This window comes from Aspergillus mulundensis, assembly GCF_003369625.1.
Source record: "Aspergillus mulundensis strain DSM 5745 chromosome Unknown scaffold_4, whole genome shotgun sequence".
Lineage (NCBI taxonomy): Eukaryota > Fungi > Ascomycota > Eurotiomycetes > Eurotiales > Aspergillaceae > Aspergillus > Aspergillus mulundensis.
In genome coordinates this window covers 2,819,206-2,839,065 of record NW_020797892.1, presented here as the reverse complement: position 1 = coordinate 2,839,065, position 19,860 = coordinate 2,819,206, and the positions used below count along the sequence as shown (strand labels likewise).

Here is a 19,860-nt window from a genome sequence, read left to right as displayed (position 1 = left end):
AAATCGATTTGAATATAAAGTATAAGGTGCCATTTCTCGTGTCCGACTTTTAGTGATGAACTCTATATAGAGGCGGTGGTAAGACAGTCTCAGCGAATTAGACTGGAGACCAAGAAGTATAAAGGTAATAACAAAACCGATCCCCTGGAACATAAATCGTGACCCAAACCCAAACTCCGTCATCCATGCTTTCCAAGTGCTCAAAAAGGGTAAATTATGTGCAAAAGAAGGAGCAATCCTGTCTGTCCAAGATGAAGGGAACGCTTAAAAGTGAAACATTCAGACATTCAGGCCGAGCCCAAGATCCATATCGAGTTTAGGAGCCGCTGCATCGGCCCCAGTGATTGCCGCAGCGTCGTCCTTGTTCCCAGCATCGAGCCCGACAATGTCCGAAAACGTGAATGGAAAGTTTTTGCCGCTTGCGTCATTCGTCATACCCTCCATACCATTTTCCGAAGAGAAGAAATCCGCGCCAGCATCATCAAAGTTAATCAACGCATCGAAATCGTTCTGCGTCACTTCGGCATCGTTTGCCAAATCCATGAGCTGGCTCAGACTCAATTCGGTGTCGTCAATGCTGGGGATGCTGAACGCGTCGCGATGGTAGCTCGGGTTGATGTTGTTTGTGCTACCATTTTCACTACCATCAGAAGGCGGCGGAGTAGAGGCGGCAAAAGCTTGTTGAGCTTCATCCACCAAGTTCAACGTCAACCCTCCGGCCGAGCCGGTCTTTGGGTAAGTCAGATCGGGAATCTTTTGGGCAAGAGAATCCGGAGGCGGCGTCAAGGCGGTGGTACGAGACGCTCCAGTGTTGTTGGAGCGTTTTTGCAGCTCTTGAGGTGGCACGGTAAGCTGGATTCCGGCCTTTCTGATTGCAGCCTCCAAGAAGGAGGTTGCAAAGTCGGCCGACGCATAGATTTCCCTTAGACGCTGGAGGATGCGCATACATTGGTAGAAGCGTTGTAAACTGGTCATGCGGACGTTCTGGTCGCTGGACTTGATGTCCAAAAGATGGATAATGACGGCGGGGAGAAGGACTGTGACACCAGTAGTGGGGAAATAGCGAGTCAGATCCAGACTGTGCAGGTCTTGGGCGATATTCGTAATTTCAATAGCAGCGAACCGAACCTTGTTGCGAGACATGTCTTGCAACTCGGTGTCCATTGACGGGAAAGGAACAGCGGGAAGGACCTGGGGTCGATGCAGAGCACTTGAGGTTGTCAAGTACACCATCTTGAGTAAAGCTCGGTGGGAATGCAACACCTCTTCCGCCTCGCTTAGTTTTGCTGGTGCTGCAGGGGAGTACTGAATCTCAGACGGAAGATGGGCTAGCCAATCCTCCAGCTCCTGATCACATCGTCGAACCTCAAAGGTCTCTGCTGCTGATTTCTTGGGCACCAGCATCATGGTAGTCTCCATAGTGCCACCAAACTTGTGACTCAGGACAGAGTACTGAGCAGAAAGAACGTGGCTGACGCAAAGACAGAGCTTCGCCTTCTCGATAAACATCGACGCAAGCTCTCGTTGATGGGCGACACTTTGAAGTATTTCAGAATTCCCTACCATGCTCACGATCTCGGGAGAAGACGGGTGGAACTCAAAGTCATCAAGAGTCAGCATAGGAACGTCACAATCGTCATCCTTGACACGCATGGGACGTCTCATTCCCAAGGCAATCAAGCGATCTCGAGTATAAGTGCTCCACCAAATGCGTTTCCACATGCGCTGGCGCCTGATGTCCATTCGGGAGTTTGCGGGATCACGATGCAGACCAATGGTGTGAGCGAGGGACAGACTGACACCCATCCAATGCCAGGTGTCTTTTTGGTCGTCTGGAGTCTCATACCAATAAGTCATCAACAGAAGGGACTGGACAAGCGAGATGCGGTCGACCTCGTAATCAAAATCGTAAAGCAACCTTGCGCGCTGGAAGAACGCTTTCCGAGCCGATTTTCGCGACGGATATCCCGCAGCTTGAAGGTGCTTCAGATCGATAAAGGCTGTACCCGCAAACATGACAGCCTGGAAGAGCAAGAGGCTCATGCGACGAATGCCGTCATTTTGAACAATGGTTTGCAAAAAGTCTTCCAAGTCCAAAAGAGGCATGTACGTATGCACATAGTGGATATAAGCCTTGAGTAGTTCGTTGCGCAGTGTGACATCAGGCACTGTCAATGCTCCTTTCATGGCGAGGTAATCAATATCTTCCCTTTGTAGTCGGCCCGGTAAGCCTCGGATATAGTCCGGTAGCGCAATGCCAGTTGACCGGGGGCTGCCGAAGGACGGGTCGAGCAATTGTTGAATCTCGGTTGTAACATGAGACAAGGGCATACTCGATGGCACCAGGGGGTTCGGAGCCATGCGTTTTCGAAAACGGTCTCCTGGGTCGACTCGGTTGACTTGGCTCTGATCTGTAGATGACATCTTGTCAGCACCAATTGATTTAATGCGCGAACGCAATGTACGAACATAGTAAATGGGGCATATGCTGCCCTTGCTCCATGTCTACGGAGCCCTGAGATGGAGATGTCGGCGCCGCATGGGGGATTGCATGGGTCTCCCCAAAGCCTCCAAAGAGTGTGCTATCGTCAAGAATCTCGGCAGGCGACTGCGAAAGTCGAGGATTCGAGATCTCGGTGTCAACTCGAGATTTCCTAGAGGCAGTAAGTATATCGGTTATGACAGCTTCTCCAGGCTGGGACTTGGCATCAGACGCACTTTCTCCGCTTGCTTTCTGTGACGACACATTCTACTTGGTCCAACCGGCAATTTGTGCAAGGTGAGCCATTTTCTACTACATCGCACCGCACCTTGCGTGCGCGACAGCAGCAGCAGGCCTTTGAAGCCCGCCTTTTCACCGGACGGGCGTTCGCGGAGAGTCCCGCTGTCGATGCCTTGCGCTTGTTTTTAGGGTCTGTCTCGACGGCCAGATTTGAGGAAGCAGGTGAATCAGTCATGATGCGCGGGAAAAAAAAAGGTCAATCAAAGTCGACCCCGTGTCATCCGTTGATAATCAGAGCCAATTGGGATAGTAAGTGAAGAAGAGGAGGAGGGATATGAGGGAACGTGACACGACAGTAACAACATAAAATAAAGGCAGTAGTTAAGAGGGGAGATGTTTCTTTCGTATAAGCGCTTTTATAAAATTATCATCTTTTTGCCGAAGTATAGAGAGTCACGTTGCCAGCGTCATCCGTCGTCCAAAGATCGAAAATCGAGACAAGACCGGGGGCATGGGGAAGAGGAGGTTTAAGTAGAGTAGCAAGTTGGTAACAAAAACAGGAATGCTTTCCACTCGACCGTCAGGAGGCGTTGGCGTTGGGGGATGATGAGTCCCCCAGATCCACTTTGTTGCCATTATTGAGGATTTGCTGCTCCCCCAGACCAGGACCAGAACCGCTGAACCGCTAAAAGCCTGAACCAGAGCTTCGACGATTGACTGTTTGCGCCTAGCGCCGGGCATCGCAGTATAACTGTATAAATTACCTCACCAGACCAAGGTCCAAGGGCGGGCCAAGTTCGGCGGGGGCTGTGGCATGCCCAGCGGCCACTCACTGCTGCTGCTTACCATGCCAGGCCCGCTCTCTCTAATCTATTCACCAATCACCGCTCGCTAACAATCCTACAAAGTCAAGATTGCCTTCTTTGGCCGAGTAACTGAAAATCAAGAAGCCGTTCAGCCCACATTTTCCCCCACCACTTTACTTGAAGGTTCGACTCCCCATATCCGCGTTCGGCCCTGTCACGTTGTTTCTCTAGCCACCACATGCAATGTGCAGTAGGAGAGTGAACGAATAGCATCTCCATCATTGGTCATTATCACTTTCCAGCTCCAGAAAGGCCGGGGTTCACTTGGGCTGGACTAACTGATAAGTTATTATCGCAGTGGCAGAAGGGCTGCTGCCTCATGCTCATGATGCTCAAGGTATTTCGGAAAAGATTCCGTGCATTTACTATTGGTCATTGGTCAACAACTGCAAGCTTCGGCCTCGACTCCGGGGTCCTTTAATTACTCATTCAGAATCGTCTAGCCAGATAGATAAAGGTATCAGAGTATCAGCGGCTTCAGGAACTGACTGTCAACCTATACCTACTGATATACAAAGCCGATGTTCATAGTCCTTGACATAAGGCAGGGTCCTGGACTCCTGGCCACCATGAGCCGAGGTCCGCACTGCGCAGGGAAGCCAAGCGGTCCGGACTCCGAAGTCCGGAATCCTGCCCAGCAGGGACTCGTACCCACGGTATTGAATTTGCGATTGTCTACTCCGTAGCACCCACAGAAATGTCATCAAAACGAATGCAAGGTCTGTGCAAACCTGCAAGGCTCTGGGCATGCTAGCATTTGCGAGGCGATAAACCTTGCAGAGGACAGTATTATATTGACCCCGGGAGACCGGCAAGCCGTCTTTTGACTAACGAAATTCAGGAACTCGGAACTCATTTGTCCCAATCTCAATCCAATGGGTGGGTGCTGGGTTCTGGGTTTGGCGTTCATATTTTCTTAGACTACACTCCTCACAGCATCACAACTACACACTAGACGTCTCTCGCAGGGCTGGTATAAAGCTCGCTTGGAGTCTTGGACAAGCGGCCAGCACGCAAACGGCACCCCGCCAACTGCCTGATACAGACTAGAGCTGATAGTCTGAGGGTCCCATTCCCGAAGTCAACAGCGACCCACCACCAGCTGGACTGGAGATGGCCTCCAAGGTTTCAGATGGAGCTCGAACGACCAGAAAATGTCGCACCACGGTTCCGCAGCTTTGCTGGAAAGTGACGAGTACTGCTATGGAATGGGGACAAGACCTCAATGTTGGCAAGTCCATAGTTTTCCGACCAAGCAAGCGGCAGGAACAGCGTGCATGACCTTGCGAAATGTAAGATATAGATTGTTGTCTCGTGCACTATTGACTAGAACGTGGAAAAGGCCCCCCACGTGAGAAGTAATGCCGGGCGCCGAAGGTCGGAGGAATCCAGTCCGATCTTAGCAAGCAGGAAGTCGGCTATATGGACGGCTATTTTCGAGGATCATCGTTACGTCTGATATCATATATACGGTCTACAGAATAATACGGGCGCGATGCTCGGCAAGTTGACACAGGGTATGGGCGATCCACAGTTAAAGTCTCGACTCCGGACTCTCAAACCTTCCAGCTCTCGTCAAAGATGAAGAGAAATATTGGTAAATAACTCCATTTACCACATGAATCACGCAGTGCGGAAAAATGAATATATCCGGGCTACGGAGTACTCCAGTCCATGCAGCGCTGCGAGTCTGCGACACTCTGGCCAGCAACGGAAAGCCCTTGCGCCAATCACGCGTCTTGATGTGGGACACGAAGCAGATTGCACATCGAATTTTCAGGCTTCCCCAAAGTTCCCCGTGAAACCCCCGTGAAACCCCCCGTAAAAATCCCTCGTGTCCGAGATTCTCCATCGGGCGTCTTGGCTAAGTTGGCTTCGACATTATTATTGTCCCAGATGCCGTGGAGTTGGACACGGGAGGACTAGAGAATGGAGATCCGGAGAATATGGATTATGGAGACAGACAGGTGCTTGATGAACGGCAGCCAAGTCCAGCTCCCCAGAATGATCTCCGCCCCTCAATAACGACAACCATTGATGGTTCACACTCACAAGATATCGGCACGAGGCCAGCTTCATCGGACATCCCCCCGAGACCGACATCTCCAGGCCAACGGCCCGATCCCCTCATCCACTGCAGGATTGCACGGAAAGCAATACTAACGAGTCCTGCAGTCGCAAGCAATATCAAGAAAACTGACAATTTGGCATCGCACATGGGTCAAGCTGATAGCGCATCCTGGCGCTTGGAGTATCTACCCCTCCCAGCTTCTTATCATCCAGCTTTTGAGCCTACGGGATACCACATTCCATGAGGCCGCTGACACGTCCATGTCCGACGCCACCCCTGTATCAAGTTTCTCCTGTCCCTCGACTAAACCTACCGAGAGAACAAGCACGAACCTCGGGCGAGAGGAACAATGAACCAACCAAAGCTACCAAAACTGGTCTCGTGCTCAGTTGCACTGTTGCAGGCTTCCAGCGTCCCCTACCTCGCACAACCCGATCCCCAATACTTTTTGGACCTCGTAAGTCGTAAGAATTTCTACTCCAGTTCCTTTTTGCTGGCCCCGCCGCATACCATCGGCGACTCCGTCCCAACGCGGGGTAGACTAGAAGTCGACCGGAGACCTTGCTCCGGAGTGCTGTGGCTGTCATCGGAGCTGGACTCGATCAAATTCGAGTCAACGAAGACCGCGGGGTAGTGTTCAACTGCGGGGAATGTCAAACCTGCCAACTGTCAGCCCCACACAACATTAGCACGACTACTACGAAAGCTGAGTTTGAGTTAACCTTGGGTGGTATCGATCAAAACCGACGTTGAGACTTGAGACTGTCGCCTAATCCTCCTGGGTCTATGGATCGTGCTATTCCTACCTTGCAGCGGGTAGTCCGGCACATCCAAAGATGTGTATACTTTCAACGAATGAGCGAGAATCTCCGGGAAAACAAGGTGTTGCTCTGCCACATGATCTAATTCATTGTTACAGTAGGTAGCAATACTGACTTGTAGGTTGGGAGTACATCATTATCATGGCTAACTCACCACGAGGTGTGGTTCTGACGTATATAAATTTTGGCGTCGGCTAAGGAGAGCAGCGACCTGCAACACTTACTGATTCAAGCCTGTGTAAATCTGTCAGCATACCGCTAGACCATAAAAACCAATTGGCTTTAGACCTGTCCTTATACTCCAACATTCTCCCTAGAAGGTCGGCATATTGCACTGTTTTGCCCTTGGGATGTAGGTGGATTACCCTTGCACCAGTCCTCCTACTTAGGATTGTTGGATCTTGATATCCAAGTTCTACGGCGAAGGCACCCAGGTAAGGACTGGTCGAAGAGTCTGACCTATTAAGCATCCGTTTGTATACAAACTGACTCCACAGAGACCATTCCGGGCTCCTAACCTGTCTGCATACCGATAGACATAAAAACCAATTGGCTACAGGCCTATCCTTATACTCCAACAGAATCAACCTGTTCAATTAAAATAGCAATATCCTAAGAGAGAAAAACGAACAAAGCAAAGCGTTCGGGGGATATCTCGACTTGCAACCAAACCCGTCCTATGTACCAAGACCCGATCCAATATACACTAACAAAAAGCAGCAAAGCAAAGGGGGCATAATATCGTGAAAGTACGCAAGTATTCTTGTTATCATTGGGTTATGCGGCACCGCCACGGCCCATTCGCTCAATCGAGCCCATGATGCCACTTCGACCGGGCGTAAAAACAGCAATGCCGGACTTGCCGGCGCTGGTCCCTCGCACATGCCGACCTGCCGGTGCGCCGAATCTTGGGATTCTCTTCTCACCGTGGCTAGATGTAGAGCTGGAGCTTGAGCTTGGGCCACGGAGTCCACTGGAGCTGCCGCGGGTAATTTTATGTTCAACATCTTCAGCTGGAGGAAGTTGTTCGTGAACAGGCTCCGGCGTCATCTCCTCATTCTTGATTGACGGTGGCGATGGAGCAGGTTGCTGGGGTTGCATTGACAACCACTCCTCCACAAGAGCGACGAGATCGCCCTTTTCCGTTCGTTCCGCCTTGAGGTCGGCACGCAACTGCTCCGCATCCCCCTTGAGAGTTGTGATTTCCTGCTGAAGAGCCGTGATTTGCGCCAGAAGAACATGCTTCTCCGATTCATGCTCTTCATTCCCATGGGCGATGACGCTGGCATCAGTGCGTGAGGATTCTTGCAACGCGGCATCACGTTCGGTCTTGATCTGCTCACATTCCTCGTTCGCAGCCTTGAGCTTCTTCTCGACTTCACGCAGACGTTTCTCCCAGCGTGCCTCGTAGCTCTTTTTGAGAGCCGCAACCTTGATCTCGTGCTTTTCCTTGTACAGGGAGTGGAGGTCACGAGCAACTTTTTCGACTGCATCCTGGATCTCCTTTGCTGTCTCTTCAGCTGTCTTTGCTGGCCGGATAGCGGTTTCGGATGTTTCGGATGCCATATGTTCACATACCGCAGACTTGCGGGCTGCAGTGAGTTGAGATTCGAGTTCGACTATGCGGTGTTCAAGCTGATCTTTGCGTTTCTCAGTCTCATCATTCTTCTTCTGTAAGCGCTCCCGCTCCTGTTCCCCCTCGAGTATATCTGCCTTGACAGTCCGCAGCACGTCTTCCATTTCCCGGCCCCTTCGCTGCCACCCCGCCTGTTCAATCTCCAGGGTCTCCTTACGGGCAGCTTCATTACGAACCTCTTCCAGTGCCTCACCAACGCGACGTTCTGCGTCTGAAACGGCTTTCTTGAGGCTGGAAACTTCGGCTTCTTTTCCGCTAAGGGTGGCCTTGAGGGAGGAGATTTCTGACAGAAAGTTCGATTTCAGAGTCTCTAGCTCTCGAGGGGTCACAGTCGGGATGGATCGAGGTGTAGGAGCCGCAGGAATATCAAAATCCAAGAGACTTGTCTTTGCAGGTGATCTTGGGTTCTTCAAAGGCGAACGTCGCGATGGCGAGTACCTGTCCTGTTGCTGCATGATGTATCTCTGGCGACGAGGGAAAAGATCGATATTATCGGTAAAATCAAGCAAGTTTGGAGTATCGCTTGGTTTCGGTTCATCTATTTCTCTTTTTCTGGGAGTGGGCGAGCCAATAGGAGAGCTCATGTTGACGATTGTCCATGATTCCTTTGGCGATGGAGTCGCTGGCTTGCTATCGCCGGCGTCTGCGTCAACCGGGAAATCCGGTAGGGGTCGTGGGCTTTTGAACGGAGAACCCCCGCGCAGGTTTGCAAAGGCCGTCATATCCACATTGGGGACTGCGGAGAACGTACTAAAGCAGGTGTCGTCCATAGGATCGTGGATGTCCTCGTCGTCAATCGTGGCGTCATTTGTCTCGTCGGCATCTTTTGGAGAAGTTTCTTCATCTTCCTCGCGAAGGACTGTACTCATACCTTCGTGTGCGCTCTGGTCGTGACTGAACCTTGAATCCTCGTCAACATAAATATCAATGTCTCGAGCGTTATTTTGAGGTGCCGATCTTTTGTGCCTATCATTCTCTTCACCTTCGATATCATGAATATCGGGTGCCTGATCGTAAGACCGCTTCATCGGAGTCGTGGCGTTATTCAACGTTTGATATCTTCGTAGCATCTGAATATCAACCGTATCATCTCTTCCATCGGGTCGAAAGGGTGAGCTCTGGAGATCGCGTACGGATAATACGTCTTCATTTCCTTCAGCCCGTGTCTCGCAACCTGCACCATCGTGACCAAAACTCTGGCGAATCTCAGTGTTCAATATTCGCTTCGGACTGAAAAGCGGATTCTCTATCTCGAGACTAGCAGTCATTGGACTATCAGAGCCTCCAAGCTTTTCCCTGGCATCCTCAAAGTTTGACGAAGGAGCTCGCGAATTCTGCTGGGAATCCGCCAGCGGAGAAAGAGGATTGGACATGATAGGATTTGAATGAGGAGAAAAAAGACAAGTAGCTGAAGATGATAACTCAAGTAGAAGCACTCACAAAGCAATCGCTCAGCAAGCACAACTAGAAGCTGCCTCCTTAGCAGACTGTTGTTGTTGCAAAGTAAGTGTATGGTTGTTGCTGGGGATGTGGTCCAAAACAAACACTAAGCGGATCCACATAGAGAGCGGCAATTGGTGGCAGTATATATTGCTTTCACCGCTCGATCGATAGATGTGGAGTATATCAGTGTCATTGTTTATATACGCGGAAGTTTCTTAGTAATAAAGAAGAAAAAACAGTATCTAATCAGAACAAAGTTCTATTGATCATGCTATAGTCAGGCTAAAATTACAGATGCAAGCGTCAACGTGTCAGACATTATTCGAAACGTCATCAGAGTCCGTCACAATGATGTGGATAGACTCTTTGTGGCCATGATGTTGTTGGTGGTCCGGCGAAAAATGGCAGCGTGCGGCAGGTTCGATCGTGATTGACGAGTGTTTCTTCTGGGTCATGAGTAAGAGTTGCAGAGCCCCAGTGACCGCCACAAATGCACTTCCCCACCATGCTAGTGCGGTAAACCGAATCTCTGCTCCCACGCTGTACAGATACCCAGCGACAGGGGGCGCAACGGTGCGCGCGGCGGCGCCGGCGGAGGCAGCAAGGCCGTTTATCTTGCCTAGGCAGGAATCCGAAGGACTCGCTTGCTTTATCAGGATCAGGAGAACTGGGAAGTCGATGATTGAGAGGATGTTTCGAGTGATGAGGCAAGTATAGATCCCGAACAACAGCTGCGAATGTGGCAAAAAGACGAGGAAAGGAACCATAAAGTAGGCCACGGGGTGTAGGATGGTGACAATGATGAAGAGTTTCCAAACCCCAAGCCACTGAGCTAAAGCCGGAAAAATGAGGCTCTGGATAACGAGGGCGATGATGCCGTCAGACGAAACGATCAAACCGACAGTCCCAGTCGAGAGACCGACTCCACCAGGAAAACTAAAAGTAGAGCTATCCAGAGTCGGATCGCCGCGTTGGTCTTGAAGGAAAATAGGTAGTAAATGATCGTAGGTCATTGAGTGGTAGGTGAAGATGGCCAGAGCGATGATGAGCAAAATGACTGGTCGAGTAAAAGCGGTTGGCTTTTGGAGATCTGGCTCAGGCTTGGACCCGTTTTGCTGTACCCTCCAATATTCATCGTCATGCACATGGACCTGATTGAAGGTTCCGTACGATTCCGCCCGTAGGTCGACACCCGGATTGGCTGTCGCTCCAGCAGTTGCTAGAAGAGGATGTTCTGCTGACGGATGATCTATTGTACTTGACGGCTGCATGTCTGGATGTGTCTCTTGCAGAAATAACCATGCAAAGACAATACTGCCGAGGAGTAAAATAGAACACACAACGTTGGGTAGGAGATATGGGAATTTGCCAAAGAGACCATAACGCGAAAAGAAAGACGGATAGTTCTCCGCAGGTTTCGCAAGCAGTCCGCCAACAGCTGTAATAATGCATTAGCATTGAACTTTCCATTAGTGTTGGTAAACATACCGGGTCCTATGATAGTACCAATAGACCAAACGAACGGCATCACGGCGTAAGCTCGCGCTATCATTTATTCGTCAGCAAAGTTTTGGAAAAAAGAAGTCAAGTTTCACGTACGCTCGTGCTCAGGTCGCTTGACTATCTCGCCTACCATGGTCTGGATAACTCCTATATTTCCATTGAGTAGACCTCCGAGGCCGCGACCAAAGAGGGCCACCCAGTAACTGCGGGCGAACCCGACGATGAGAAGAGAAACGATGGTCCCAGCCAACCCAGAAATGATGACCGGCTTCCTCCCTATGCGATCAGAAAGAGCTCCCCAAAACATCCCGGTGAAGGCTTCGACCAGGGAGAAGGTTGCGACAAGGATGCCAGCGTAAAATGATGCATCATTGCCCTCACCCATGTGGAAATCTTTGACCATCGCGAAGGCGAAGATCAGCGGCGACGTGACCGCTATGGGCTCGGCGACTCGACATATCGCTGTTCAAGAGCTTTTGCATCAGTCGATTGTCAAGAGCGAGATAGCGTAGGAAGTACCTAGAAAGAATAGCTGCGTGGTTGGAAACCTCAAGTCATCGTCCGTATTGGTTCTCTGGCGGGTTAATGACATCTTCGGTGGATTCGTCAAGTCTCTTACAACAATCCCTCCACAATTAAGGTCGTGATCCCCCCTCTTTTATTTTTCTTTTGATGTCTTGCTAATGTTATAACTTGTACTGTTTGTCTTTCTTTCTTTCTTTCTTGTCTTATAAACTGTACGAGAAGCACCGAACTTGATTTCTCAAATGTAGGGCCGGTCGATTGTGGAATGTGGTAAGCGACAGGAAACAATGAACAAAGTCTTTAACGTCTGCACAAAGCGATGGGGTGTAAAGAGAGGTTGAACTCTGAAAGTAGTGGCGTGAAGGTACCGAAGATCCTTATATGCTGGCGGTGGAAAAGCGGAGACGGATTTTGTACGTAGCCACCTCGACCTTGGAAGCGCACCCGACTGCAGGTTTTCGAGCTGTTTGAACGGTTTGCGATGCAATCTTTTTATTGTCCGCCGGGATACCCATGGAACAGTCGGGAACGGCACCCTTGAGGGCTTGCCACTGGCTGGTATGCCCCAAGTCTTGGCAGGTGATAAGGTATATATCGCATGCGGGAAGTGACCAGCTAGCTAACAAGCGATAAGAGTATTATGGTCAAGTATGCTGCACCTGACCTATTGTAGCTTAGTGGTTGCCGCTCCGATGAGAACATATGGGAAGCCCCTGCACAAAGACCTGATAGCGGTATAGCCTTTGTGGGACAAAGAACCAAGCCAAAAAGCTGTACTACCTAGGCGGGATGGTCTGTACGTAAACCGGATGAGAAGGACTGCTATCATCTATGAGTTCATGTCGTACCACTGGACACTGGAGAAAATTTCCAAGGCTCATGGCCGTCTTTTGATACGTACCGAGGCCCCGGCCGGAGGTATTTTTGATCGCAAGCTACCAAGCTAGCAGCCGAATAAACAACAACATACCATGTACAATCGCTTAAAAGTGTTTTAGGAGGGTATTTTCGAGCCAACAACCGTATATTTATCGCCTGCGACTATATACAGACAGGGCCGCCCTATCTGGAATAGGGAGATCGATTTAAAGTCGAGGACTGTCAGAAACCGGAATATAAGACCGTCGTTCTCGCGCAGCCTAGGGACGTGTCAGCTTCATTTATCCTGTCTGAAGTGTCAAGTCTCATACCTCGATCCATTTTTGTACCCAAGGTCTGAAAACTGCCCATAACAAAAGACTACCGGTAGAAATAATGAATATGAACACGATTGCCTCATCTTTCCGAGAGTCCCGCTCTATACATCCAAGTCTCATGTCAGCTCCTATATCGTTGAGAATGGAGGGGGTCGACATCCGCGACGCAACATACGGAAACAAGTGGTAAAAACATCGTCCTCCTTTGCACCCTTGCAGGTGGGCAAGTCATAACCTAAACAGAACTTTCGATTGCAGTCGTTGCAACTCAGCGAGCGGTAATTGCCAGCCCTCTTCTCGCCCCGAGTGTCAATGCGGTCGTTGCGACTGAAGAGGTTGAGCGTGCCGTGTAGGGCAGACGAGTCTCCGTTACCAGGATCGAGAGGGATAATTGTGCTGTTCGAAAAGCATGTGCATTTGCAAAAGGAGGCCGGTGCTGACGTAGGAGAGTTGTCAGTTGGTGAATCTATTATAGATGGGATAAATTGAGGCTGCTGTAGGAAGCTCACAAGAAGCTAGCGCGGAGGATGCGATATAGAGTACGGCGAGTAATAAAAGCGGAAATTGCCACAGAAAGGTATGTCGCGCCATGTCGCCGGCAAAAAGCTGTTGATCAGGAGAACAAGCCCTATCTATATTGCTTGAGCAAACGTCGACTTGGCAGGGTTTGCTGGCGTTCAAGGTGATGTGACCATCCTTCGGATCAGCAGCACATAGAAGTCACGTGCCTCGCACTGTGGAGTATACGAAATATTTGCGGAGAATAACGGTCAAAGTAGTTTGCTGGCAGAGATGCCATTGACAAAAAGGTAGTTTATGAAGTTGATGATCCTTTTACTTGAACATGTCTTTACTAAGTCAAGTGGATGGAACTATGATTTCCCCTTCATCCCTTTCCTGCGATTCTCTCTCTGCCTCTGTTCCTTGGCCGCGTCTCGCCTTCTTTTCTTCCAAGCACGGTTGTTATCCCCTCGGTTTTCCCAAAACCATTTGGCAAAGTCAGATTCCTCTTTCGCTGGACCGACACCCGGCTTGAGTACTGGACTATATGCAAGCGAATAATCCTCCTCATCCGGGTTCTTCAAGGGATCGGGAGTGTTCCAATTGATGATCTTTGAGACTTGAGACGTGTCAGGTGTAGGAGCCGCACTCCGTAGACCACGATCCTGTAGATCTCTCTTCGTGAATGGGGTAAGGGGTGCTGTATTTGACGGCGCCGCGTCTTCCTCTTCAGAATCAGTGTTTCCCTGCCCAAAGAAGCTAAACTGGGTCGGAGGCTCCATATCAGGTTTTTGCTGGTCAGCGGATATCTTGAAGAGAGCTTCTAGAGGGTGAACTTCTGTTGACACCTGCTGGAGGGCTGCTTCGGTCAACTTCCCTTTAGGCGATGCCCCGGATTCCGCTCTGAACTCAGGTTCGGAAGTGGCATTCTGCTGCGGCTCTTTTGCTGATCCGAACGCTTCGGACACCTCAGACGAGGTAGAAGAGGCGCTATCCTCGGTTTCCGAGTCCGTAAGCTCGGACTCCGATGATGAGCCACTGGACGACGTCCAATCTTCCGATTCCGTTGACTCTGTTTCTTTAGGCTCTGTGCTGTTGCTGTTGGACTTGATTTTGGTGGACTCGGTATTGACCTTCTTCGCCTTTTCTTTGTGACCTGCAACCTGCCCCGGCCTGTGCTGATCTTTCCTGACCCGCTCACTGGCGGGTTCCATGAGGTTTCCGGACTCATCAACCCAGCCTTTATCCTGTTCGTAACTGACAGTAACAGCCTTACCGCTATCATCTGCACGTAAGAACGTTGGATGTGTCATTGTCTGGGAGAATTCGTGCACAACAGCCTCCGGCGCCGCCTTGTTCTTCTTCTTGGATTGTTTCTTTATTTTCTCATCCGCCGTTGCCGACTTATTCGGCGGCACCTTTGTCCGGAACAGACATTCCGGCTTCTCAGTGTATTTTGACTTGAGCTGCGTTTTGGCCTTCTTCTCTTGCTTGTCTCTGGACCTCTTCTCCTTTTTGCGCCGTTCGGTTTTATCCCCCGAGGACTCGGTCCAGCCTCGCTTCACTTTGCGACCTGACGGCAACTCATAACCATCCAGGACATTTTCCTCCGCTTTTTGTTTTTTTGACTTCTTGGTTGGAGAGGGTTTGTCGCTCGGTGTGACATCTTCCTCCTCGGCCTGTCGTTTTTGCGGACGAGCAGACTCGACTTTGAACTTGCGGCCCTTAAGAATAGAGCCATTCAATTTCTTCTTGATTTTATCAGCCTCCATGGTGGGCAATGTCACGTAGCCGTAATTGTTCTCAGGAAATGTTGGAATATCATGAAAAGAAACGTCCGACGCAAGGGAACGAATCGAGGCGGGCAGTACCAAACGAAGAAGCTCCGGGTTCAAAGGTGTAATATGTAGACGAGTGGTAGCCGGGGACTCGAAAGTCATTTGCGTTGTTTCCCTGGCCGGTGTAAACTGTCGAACCTGTTTGTTGACTGTGAAATCAATCAGAATAAATAAATGTGCAGGACAGGCGCAGAGAGTCGTCTTGGCGCCGCTAGAGCTGGTCTTGATGTTCTCTCGACAGCTTTCTTTGACCTCTAATTTTTTTTCTCGGCAGAATGATAATGGAGCGGTGGCGCAGACGATCAAAATCACCAGCCACAGTCTAGAGTAGTGACATGTCCTGCCAAGCCCGTTTCAGCTGCGTTCCAGACCACATGAGAGCGTTGGGTGCGGTTCCTGATTGTTGAGACGAGACCATGTCCCTCTCTCACAGCAAGAACATTCCGTATTATTGGAGCTAAGGAGGAGTTAAGAAGTAGATTCTCTGGCATTTTTGCTTGTCGAGTTTCCCCGGAATAATTATAAGATGGGGGTCCTGATCTTATGTAGATTATTAATACCCTTACGGAGTACATGACCCGTACCCCATTTATTACAGCCTATTATTGGACCTCCAAAAGTGAGATCTCTCCGCCCCCATTTTGTCTCCTCTCCGTCGGCTGCCAGACATATTCATTATTTCATCGCATTCTCTGAGATTTGCATCCTGTCAGCCCTACAATCGGGACTTATATTTGTTTCGGCTTTCGAACCAGAGCCTCTCTAGTTTTCTTCCCACGACATCAAATTCTTCGACCACTCTTGTTCTTCCGTGGTTGAAGTTGACAAAGTCTCTCTTAACATCGGTCTTCCCACTTGCCGCTCTCAGTCCCGCACATGGCCGGCCACACGAGACTTTAATGACTCTGCTCCCACAACTCCATCTGAGTTTGTCCTCTTTTTGCCTTGCGACTGAGGCTGAGTTGTAGTCGAGCTCCTCTGCTTGACCATCTTGCTGAGTCGTCAGTCATCCGCTATCATCTCCGGGGACATCGTCTCCGCTCTCTTATCCGGGCCTTCGTAGCCTGCCCGCCCCATTCTCATCCATCTCCTCCCGCCCTTTCGGCTTACTTTCTTCTGCGAACCTCAGTCTCCTCTGTATACCTCTAGACCATGGGTAATTCACAGACGAAAGAGACTCGGCCGTCTCATTCACAGCGCCGGAGCCACCAATGGGGTTCAGGCAGCGGCCATTCAAGATCCCCGTACGGCGACCGGCATCACTCAGAGGGTTCTAGATCGCATCGAGGCAGCAGGCCGGACTTGTCTATCCTCGGAATAGGCGGAAACACAGATCGCGATGTGGCCACGATACTGGAACATCGGCGAGAAACCAAACAAGAGCGAGAGGCCCGTCGTCTGGAGAAGGAGCGCGCCGCTCGGCTCAAGGAGCGCGAAAGGAGCATGAGAGATGAACATGTGGATGGAGGTTATTTGGTGACGCAGGGGGTCTATACAGGGACTGAGGATTTCAACAAGGCTATAGTCCGCCAGTTGATGGTAACATGCGATGCGCTTTTTCCGGCACAGTAGCTAATCATCACACAGATTGAACGACGGCTTGCGCCATTCTGGAGGGGTCTGAATGATTTCTCAGATTCATGGACCGAGCACCAACTCATGGCGGTCGCGCGTGGTTTGCCACTACCTCCACCTGATCAAGTTCCCCCAGAGTTGGATTACAGTAAAGCATCTGATGAAGCAAAAGACACATCAGATATTCAACACTTGATGGTCCCAATAACATCACGATCCGCATCCCATGGCTCCGATGTATCTCCAGCTCATTCCTTACCTTCTCCCGCCTCACCGATTGCATCCGGTACGTCAAGTTCACCCTTGTTCCGCTCTCGAGCGAAGACGTTAGCTTCTTTGTCTGGGTCAAAGTCTCAGACAGAATCAACCCCTCGCGAGATGCAACTGCCTCGGGATCTATTCGTCAATGGTCAACCTATTGAGGCATACCTCTACAAGGATGCCACCGAATGCCCCATTTGCTTCCTCTACTATCCGCCTTATCTCAATCGTACCAGATGCTGCGATCAACCCATCTGTTCTGAATGTTTCGTTCAGATCAAACGTCCGGACCCTCATCCACCAGAGCATGCCGACTCGGACTCGAACGCTCCGACCCCAGCAGGCGAGGCAGAACGGCAGGATGTTCAAGATATCCACCTCGTCTCTGAACCAGCAGCGTGCCCATTTTGTGTCCAACCAGAATTCGGGGTGGCTTATCAACCTCCTTCCTTCCGTAGGGGGCTGGCTTATGCTTCCGATTCCAGTGGCCGTCCAAACTTGGCAACACCACTTTCGTCAACGTCCTCGCTAGCTTCAGGAAATGCTCCTGCTACTGGTCGACGACGAGCAACATCTTTATCGGCATCAGATCCGACTGTGATAACTACGGACAAGGTGCGACCCGATTGGGCGCAAAAACTGGCAAATGCTCGTGCACATGCTGCCCGAAGGTCTGCAGCGGCGACTGCTCTACATACTGCGGCTTACTTGATGAACTCCAACGGCTCAGGTAGCGAATCTCGTGGGTTCAGAAGGAGTGTTATGCGACGCAATAATGGAGAGTCTCATATACCCAGTAGGAGCGGCTCGCCGGCGTTACAAGCGCTTGCGTTCTTGACGGACAGGCGTGCCGCCGCTGATGAGACGAACTCTGAGGAAATTGCTCCACCACGGAACAGTTCAAGAAGATCTCGCATGGATGACTTGGAAGAGATGATGATGATGGAAGCTATTCGACTAAGTCTGGCAAGCGAGGAAGAGAGGCGCAAGAGAGAAGAGAAGGAGGCGAGAAAAGAGACCAAAAAGCGAGAAAAAGAAGCCAAGAAAGCGGAGAAGATGGCTCGAAAAGCCGGTCTATATAGCAACAACGCGAGTAGCTCGGCCTTGGACTCACCTGCCGGCAACAGCTCTTCGTCTCTCCTTGAGGAGGTGCCGGGCAAGGGCAAGGCAGTGGAGCGTGTCACGCCGCCTCCGAGTAACGCCGACCTGCCCGAGTCCGCGAGCTCGGATGTCCCAGTAGAGCCTCGACTGCCTCATTCATCGTCGTCGCTTAGCCCACCCGTGCCCAGAGAGCCCACCAAACCATCGCATCTCCGCCATGTTTCCAGCGCTTCGTCGTCATTTTCATCTCTTGTTGAATCCATGTCCGAGGAGCCTGGGTCCTCGTCCCAGCCACACGAGGGAACCAGTTCGTCGGCTGAACCATTGTTCAACTTTCGCAGCCTAGCCGCCGTCATTGGCGACGAGGACAAACCAGATGAGGCGGCGGAGCATGTTGAGAACACAGCACCTCATGCAACATCAGAAACGCCAACATCAACCGCTCCGGTTGACGAACCGCCAGCGTCGACTTCCAGTACAGCCGAGGAGGACAGCCCTACGATACCGAGCTTAGTACATAAAGAGGTTGAGGCACGATCGGTGGAGATCACGGATAACAGAAATTCGGAGACTATTTGACATCTAACATCTTGAACCTAACCTGACTCGAATTCACTCTCTTTGCTACGCCTTAGTTTTTCCTTGACGGAAAAGCGAGTCTCCTTTTATCCCATCATTGTGCTCTGTCCATGGATTTGTTTTCATTGACATCAGAGAATCGGAGGTCTCTTTCATGATATACATACAGTTCTATAGATTTGGATTTCTTTTGTTTTTGCGTGTACTATCGGAACGGACTGTCAGATTGCATTGCTATGGTTGTTCTGGAGGTTTGGTTTTTGGAGATTGACGAATGCCACAGCGCTCGTTGATTCTCTCTGTGAAGTAGACTCTGTAGATATTAAGGATGCAGTCACATCAAGGACAGAGAAATGAGGCGTGGGGTTTCAGGAGGGTGAGAATCAGGAATTCAGCACGTTTCAAGGGACCGCGCTCCACAACGATCGACCTTGATTTTCTTTATGACATTTCCATCATGGAGTCAATTGTTAGTATGATTATGCAAGTAGCACCGTGATCTCAAAATAATAGCCGTTGTACCACGTTGCGACCTGGGAACAGTAGCCACTATCGATATCAAAATTGCTGAACTTTGACTCTTTGAGGGAAGATGGCCAGTGTGGTTGGGGCTTAAAAATGGGCCCTGGAGGCTACTTCAATAGTCCACTGCACTAACCATCGCTAACCATCGCCAAGGGTCGACTTGCAGACGTAGCAGTCTAGCAGACGACACGATGATGGGACCAGCCCACGCCTGCCAATTATTTGCTCTCGCACTCTTCGGCTCCTTCGGACTGGGATCTTGAAACCGAGCTGACTCTAGCTGAGCGCCTCTGCCGCAGCCAATCTGAGCCTGACAGCAAATGAGCAAACCCGAAGGCGCTCCCTCCGAGGCCGAGATGACAAGAAAGCAAACCGGGGATGGCATCGCCGCATTAAGGCAGGAGTCGCAGGACCGCAATCAAATCAAATCCGGATCCTTAGAGCTGCTGGGAAGAGCCAACGAGGCCCACCTGCACCGACTGATATGATGTGATAATTCAGGAAATTATGATATAAAACCTCGCGGTGGATCCGTGGTTCTCTGTCGCGAAATCCTGCTTGTCCGTGCTTGTCCCTGGATCAAATCTAACGGTCCCTCTCCAAGAGTCCAGTATCTTATTTTTGCCAGGACTTTCCCGCTTTCTTTGCTTCCGTGTTGTTGATTCTGTCAATCTACTTAAATCTGCAGTGGTTCGCC

The 19,860-nt window shown here is 50.5% G+C and overlaps 5 protein-coding genes across 5 annotated transcripts; 1 reads left to right on the top strand and 4 right to left on the bottom strand.

The window, feature by feature from the left end:
• Positions 1-279: 279 nt before the first annotated feature.
• farB1 (putative C6 transcription factor (Ctf1B)) lies at positions 280-2,957 on the bottom strand (the record flags this gene model as incomplete). Its single annotated transcript, XM_026747361.1, has 3 exons — positions 280-2,411; positions 2,470-2,654; positions 2,719-2,957. The coding sequence occupies 3 exons, from the start codon at positions 2,955-2,957 to the stop codon at positions 280-282; spliced, it is 2,556 nt and encodes an 851-aa protein (XP_026604841.1).
• A 4,300-nt stretch (positions 2,958-7,257) lies between these two features.
• Positions 7,258-9,489, bottom strand: DSM5745_05344 (uncharacterized protein; the record flags this gene model as incomplete). The annotated part of the gene is made up of 1 exon (XM_026747360.1): positions 7,258-9,489. One exon carries the CDS (start codon positions 9,487-9,489, stop codon positions 7,258-7,260), a length of 2,232 nt encoding a protein of 743 aa, XP_026604840.1.
• A 381-nt stretch (positions 9,490-9,870) lies between these two features.
• DSM5745_05343 (uncharacterized protein) lies at positions 9,871-11,465 on the bottom strand (the record flags this gene model as incomplete). Its single annotated transcript, XM_026747359.1, has 3 exons — positions 9,871-10,997; positions 11,048-11,104; positions 11,159-11,465. The coding sequence occupies 3 exons, from the start codon at positions 11,463-11,465 to the stop codon at positions 9,871-9,873; spliced, it is 1,491 nt and encodes a 496-aa protein (XP_026604839.1).
• A 2,190-nt stretch (positions 11,466-13,655) lies between these two features.
• On the bottom strand, positions 13,656-15,056 carry DSM5745_05342 (uncharacterized protein; the record flags this gene model as incomplete). The annotated part of the gene is made up of 1 exon (XM_026747358.1): positions 13,656-15,056. The coding sequence occupies one exon, from the start codon at positions 15,054-15,056 to the stop codon at positions 13,656-13,658; it is 1,401 nt and encodes a 466-aa protein (XP_026604838.1).
• A 1,218-nt stretch (positions 15,057-16,274) lies between these two features.
• On the top strand, positions 16,275-18,638 carry sip5 (Sip5p; the record flags this gene model as incomplete). The annotated part of the gene is made up of 2 exons (XM_026747357.1): positions 16,275-16,661; positions 16,710-18,638. 2 exons carry the CDS (start codon positions 16,275-16,277, stop codon positions 18,636-18,638), a joined length of 2,316 nt encoding a protein of 771 aa, XP_026604837.1.
• Positions 18,639-19,860: the final 1,222 nt, after the last annotated feature.